This window comes from Galeopterus variegatus, unplaced genomic scaffold (genome assembly GCF_000696425.1).
Source record: "Galeopterus variegatus unplaced genomic scaffold, G_variegatus-3.0.2 Scaffold7637, whole genome shotgun sequence".
NCBI classification, from domain to species: Eukaryota; Metazoa; Chordata; class Mammalia; order Dermoptera; family Cynocephalidae; genus Galeopterus; species Galeopterus variegatus.
This window is the reverse complement of record NW_007733748.1, coordinates 71,879-78,032: the sequence shown is the minus strand read 5'-3', so window position 1 is coordinate 78,032 and position 6,154 is coordinate 71,879. Positions and strand designations below refer to the sequence as shown.

The following is a 6,154-nucleotide window of genomic DNA, read 5'->3' as shown; positions in this document are numbered from 1 at the left end:
GCGGCGCGCGCTGGGCGCCCTGGTCTGCGCCCTGACAGAGCGCGGGGGCCGCCCCGGCCAGCCGCTGCCGCGGGTGCTGAAGGGGGTCAAGGTGAGGGGACCCCGGCCAGGGGGCCGGGCGGGGCGGGGCCGACCTCGGGGCCTGCATCCGTCAGTAGGGGCGACACTCGGAGGTCGCTTCAGCCTCACGGAGCCTTACGGTGGGGGTGGCTTTGTCTGTGCTCTTCTCATTCCTTTCTTTAATAAGTGCCAGCACTGTTCTAAGTGCCCTGAAAATACACTGTTCACAACAGCCCTGCCAGACAGGGATTAAACCCCACTCGACAGATGGGGAAACTGAGGCACAGTCAGTCAAGTAACATGTCCAATGCCTGTAAGAGGCCCAGCCAGGGTTCGAATCCAGGTAGTCTGATTCCTGCATCTGTGCTCTTAAAGGCTGCCTCTCATTCATTCACTCACTCATTCACCCAGTCATTTGAACAGACTATGAACCTCAGGCTAGGCCTGGCCCTAGGATGCAGAAATCATAATACTCTGTAATAGCCATAATAACTCAATTGACTGAGAAATTACCGAACAACAGTGAATATTATCTCATTAAATAGGTACTATCTCATTTAATCCTCACATTCAGTGAGGTGGGGGTTATTGTCCCTGTTTTACGGACGGGGAAACTAAGGCTGAGCATGTTTAAGCCACTGCTGTAAGTCAATTTTTGTCCTTTAAACATTGTGCCACACTGCAACTGTGACGTCAGGATGCTCACAGACTCAGAGAGAAGACACTGCTGAACCCTCAGGGTAAACTCCTGGATGCCAGGAGTGGATGGAGGGAACCTGGGTGGGGTAGAGCAAATTTGGAGCTGTCAGAGGAAGGAGTGAAAACACAGAGCAAGAGATGGCCTCAGAGGACCTAGTGGCTTCCTAGGACTGAATCTTAGCTTAGAAGATGGAGAAGGAGGAGGAGAGACTTATAGCCTCGGAGATGTGGAGGCCTGTTTCTGCCTCTGAGATGGACAGGAGGGATTTCTGTGGAGCCAGAGTTAAAGGCTCTCTAAAGCCATGGCATCCTTAGCTTCCCTGGAAAACCTGGCACAGATCTTTTGGCTAAATTTAGCTTATGGCCTTCTGATGGCTCAAGGCTTTGAAAGAGGAAGTGGGTAGGGCTTGGGCTTTATTTCAAGGGCCCACACTATCGTCTTGAGATGCCATTCCCCACTGAAAGGACTCCTTGGAGGGATGACAGATTCCAGAGCTGGGGTGGGATGTACAAGATGAGTCTGGGGCTTCTGGTTGGACCAGAAAGCAAAGAAAGGGTCACAAACCTCTGAGGCCATGTGAGACTGCTCCCCCACACCCAGGGCCAATATGAAGGGTCTACCCCACCCCAGTCATCACCACCAAAAATGCCTCCAGACTTTGCCAAAGGTCCCCTGGGGACACAACTGCCTACTATGAGAATCACTATCTTAGACATGCCTGTGAAAGTGTCTGTGGATGAAATGACACATTGGCTGGAATTTCTTTTAAAATCACACAAAGAAGAAAAAGGGGGTCAAACCAATGGGGCAAATGTAGCAAAAGACTTCTCTAAAATCCTCTTCTGTGTAACTTTAGTCAAAACTATTTTTAAGTAAACTAATGTATGGGTGGGAAAAAGAATGTGATTTCAGAGCCTGGCCCTGCCTCTTCTAGCTTAGGGCAGGGTTGGGGGGTGGAATCATGTGCCAGTGACAACCTCTCTATCTTTTGTTTCCTCCTTTGTAAAGTGAGCACAACAGTACCTTCCTCCAGGGATTATTAGGAAGGCTAAGTGAGATGGCTGTGTGCGAAACATGTAGGGGATGCCCAGTCTGTAATATTCTTGTGTCTGTTCCTGCTTGGTGGGCAGCCCCCAGTGTGGGAGCTGGAAGTAAAGGGACCGGCATAATCATTGGGATAATTAGGGGACCCAGTCTGGGGCAGGACTTGTTCCTGAAAGGCTTAGTCCTGGTTCTTGCCATTTACTGGCTATGTAACCTCACTGCTCACCCTCACTCCCATGTCTGTAACCACATGTAACCACATCAGAGGAGATTTCGGGTGTCCAATACCAGGCACAGAGCAACTGAGCAGAGTTTGCTTCCCAAATCCTCAGGATGGAAGCTTTCCAGAAAGAAACACTGGTCAGAAAGGTCTCAGAAATTCAGTGAATCATACCACAGTTTTGTAGTCATCCCAAGCAAAGGTCATGAACATACGTTCTGCAAAGAAGAATTTGATTTGTTTTACTTGCAGTTTTAGTTTTTTTAAAGTTAGTTGCAAACATATAAAAATCATGGGTTTACATATTGAAATTGATTCTCTTGAAAACTCAGACCTGGTTGCCCTGGGTCTGCATTCTTGCCTACAGATGTGTGGCCACAGTCTCCACCCAGCGCATTTGCCTCACTTAAGTTGCTGGCCGGCCTGCATGGGCACTAGAATGGGAGAGGATGGAATTCTGATTTATTTTTTTCTTCTTAGGGAGGCTCCTCTGGCCGGGGCACAGCTCTCAGGGGGGGCTGTGACTGCGAACTTGTCATCTTCCTCGACTGCTTCAAGAGCTATGAGGATGAGAGGGCCCACCGTGCACAGATCCTCAATGAGATGCGGACACTGCTGGAATCCTGGTGGCGGGACCCAGTCCCCGGCCTGAGCCTTAAGTTTCCTGAGCAGGATATGTCCGGGGTCCTGAGGTTCCGACTGGCATCTGTAGACCTTGAAAACTGGATGGATGTTAGCCTGGTGCCCGCCTTCGATGTTCTGGGTAAGGGGGCCTGGCCCATTCCAGGGTTAGGTAACAGATCATGCTGCGTGACCTCGGCAAGCTTCTACCCCTCTCTGGGCCTCAGTTTCTTGACTGAACATTTTGGTTTGGACCAGACAAGGACCAGGAAGGCCTAGTTCCTCTTGGATCTGTAGTCTGGTGTTAAGATGCTTGACCCTTACCCAAGTATCTTGAGGTTTCCTTCAGCAACTGCCTAGAGCAGTACTGCTCAGCCCTTCCACAAATACCCCAAAGGCAAAGGCAAATTGTAGCTGGCAACAAGGGTCTGGGGACAAGACCAGAATTCTGCAAAATCTTGTATTGTATCTTGAAAACATTAATGTGGTTTTTGCATTCTCCTTCAATAATATACCTATGCTTGATTTAATATAAAAATATGCCTCTGTGTTCTCATCTGTAAAATGAGGATAATAGTAATGGGGATAATAGTAATCTATCTTATAGAAGTGTTGGAAGAATTAAATGCATTAATACAGGTAACAAACTTAGAAGAGTGTCTAGCACATGATAAGGGTTAGATGAGGGCTTACTATTATTATTCCTATTCTCATTATTATTATTTACCTTGATGCTCTGGGAGACAGCTTTATCCCTTGGGCAGACCCCACACTCCCCATGCCTAGTATACCCACTTGCGGGGTACACATATTAATCATAATAGTTACTATTTATTCAATGCTTAACTAATCTAAGAACTCGACACGCTTTATCTCATTGATTCTTCACAACAAGCCTGTGAGATCTGTACTGTTTTGTCTTCCATTTTACCATTGGGGAAACTGAGACACAGAGACATACAGTAACTCGCCCAAAGCCATACAACAGATAAATTGTGGCAACAACCTAGGGAAATATGAAGAGTGTGTTTATTTACATTTCCCAAGCCATGCTCGTGGTAGTGGTGGAAGAAAAGGCACAGACTGTAAAGTCAGCTCGGAGTTCAAATCCTGACTCCATCACTTGCCAGCTCCATCACTTGGGCAAAACATGGAATTTCTCTGTGCCTCAGTTTCCTCAGCTATAAAATGGGATGAAGAATTATACCTGTCTCTTAGGGCTGTGGTGGGGATACAATGAGGAGGTACATGTAAAATTTTCAGCCCAGTGCCCGGCATGTAGTAAGTGCTCAAAACAAATTAACAATCACCGCTAAGGGATCAGGACCCCTTGCCTTCTCCAGCATCATTTTCTTCTTCCTATGGCACCAATTAAAGGTATGCACAGTGGTTTTTTAGTACTACCTGAGGGAGCCTCGGGGAGGAAATCATCACTAGGTTGTCGGTACTTACTCCTGACTCAGCCGGAGGCATCGTCCTTGTTTAATCATTTTGGAATGCAGCTGCCCTTCTTCGGGCTAAGGGATCAGGACCCCTTGCCTTCTCCAGCATCATTTTCTTCTTCCTATGGCACCAATTAGTTAAAGGTATGCACAGTGGTTTTTTAGTACTACCTGAGGGAGCCTCGGGGAGGAAATCATCACCAGGTTGTCGGTACTTACTCCTGACTCAGCCGGAGGCATCGTCCTTGTTTAATCATTTTGGAATGCAGCTGCCCTTCTTCGGCCAAATGCTTGGCCACTTGGGAGGAAGGGACTGTCCCTCTGCATTCTAGAGTGCAGCTCTTCTTCTCTGCCTCCTGAAAAGCTACAGGCTCTCTTCCAAGTCCCCCAACTCCCAAGTTGCCAGATTTCCCTTCCTCCAAATTCTTCCCACTGTCTCCCAGAGCACCAACACTGTCCTCCATCCTGTATCCTTAGCACCCTTCCTAACTCACAGTTCTTCACACCAACAGGACAGCTCAGCTCCGGTGCCAAACCCAAGCCCCAGGTCTATGCCACCCTCCTCAGAAGTGGCTGCCAGGGGGGCGAGCACTCAGCCTGCTTCACAGAGCTGCAGAGGAACTTTGTGAACACTCGCCCAGCCAAGCTGAAGAACCTGATCCTGCTCGTGAAGCACTGGTTCCGCCAGGTGAAGCCACTTGTGAGGGTCCTTGCTCCAGACCTGACTGATTTGTGCTTTCATAATTGTGGAAATCTTTTCTTATGTTTAGTGGCCATTCATGTTCTCTTTCTGTGAATTGCCTGTTTAATGTCCTTCGTCCATAATATTCTTTTGGGTTAGTTGTCTTCTTGTTGTTGATTTGTTGAAGTTCTTTATATATTGTGGGTGCCAATTCTTATAATGTTAACATAATGCAAATGAATTTATCCAGTCTTTGACTTGTGCTTTTGCTCTGTTTAAAGGTCATTTGTCACAGAAAATATTTGAATTTTAATGTAATCAGATGTGTGAATTTTTTTCTTAAGTGATTTGTTCTTTGTGTGTCTTAAGAAGTCTTTCCCTATCCTGATTTTCTAAAATTATCTTCCCATGTTTCCTTCCAAAAGGTTTTCTATTCATATTTAGGGCTTTGGCTTATCTGGAATATTGTATGTATGGTATGAGGTAACGTGGAATTGTACACCTCCTGCCCCAGCCTCAGGAATGTCCCACTCGCAGTGTTCATGCTTGTTGACAGACTCTTGTGCATTGGAGGAGGTACACCCAGCCTATGCTTGGAGATGAAGGAACAGAGCCACCCCCAAAATCTTGGGACACATGGTTTGGTCCTTCTCTTGGACCACTCATCATAAGCAGGTCTGAGTATGAGGAGATCCTGGATTCTAATTCTGGCTCAGCCACTGACTTGCTGTGTGATCTTGGGCCACTTCCTAGCTTTCTCTGGGCTTCTGTTTCTTCCACTTGAACATAAAGGAGTATATGAGTCTGTAAGTCTTTCTTGGGTTCTTCCCACATAAACAGGATTCTCCAGGGGCAGGAAATGCTAATAGCCTGGTACTTATCAAATGGGCAAACTGTGGAACCAGACTGCCTGGGTGCTAGAAATATCCTATCTTGATCTGGATGATGGGCGCACATGAACACTGAGGCTTATTTGTCACACCCCAGAGATGGGGTAGGTGAAGGAAGCATGGGGCTGCTGGACACTTCTAGCCTGCAGGTCACTTCTGGCAAGCTAAAGTGTCCCCTCCCAAGTTATCTTGCCAGCCCAGAAGCCTGAGATTCTTGCCATGGTGTGGCATAAATCCTGTCCTGGTACATGGAGACCCCAGGTATATGGTACAGAGACAGAAATCATGTGTGTTAGGATGGGGGCCAGGGGACTGGAGGGATGGACAGAGCCTTGATCTGCTGCCCTACCCTTAGTCCAGAAGTGGGAGGACAATGACCTGGTACCCTTCTCTTTGGGTACCAAGCTGCCCTTCTTCTCCAGTCAGTGTCTGACTGGAATAGCAGATGTGCCTTAGCTTTATTTGGTGGATAGGAAGCAGTTTCAGACTTCCTGA

At 47.5% G+C, this 6,154-nt stretch overlaps 1 protein-coding gene across 1 annotated transcript in view; it reads left to right on the top strand.

Moving 5' to 3' along the window:
- OAS3 (2'-5'-oligoadenylate synthetase 3, 100kDa) overlaps positions 1 to 6,154 on the top strand; it is a 26,811-nt gene that overhangs the window by 1,108 nt on the left and 19,549 nt on the right. Inside the window, exons 2-4 of the mRNA XM_008592177.1 lie at positions 1 to 91; positions 2,505 to 2,787; positions 4,600 to 4,775. Coding sequence (XP_008590399.1) covers positions 1 to 91; positions 2,505 to 2,787; positions 4,600 to 4,775 — 550 coding nt within the window. The remainder of the gene's footprint in view (positions 92 to 2,504; positions 2,788 to 4,599; positions 4,776 to 6,154) is intronic.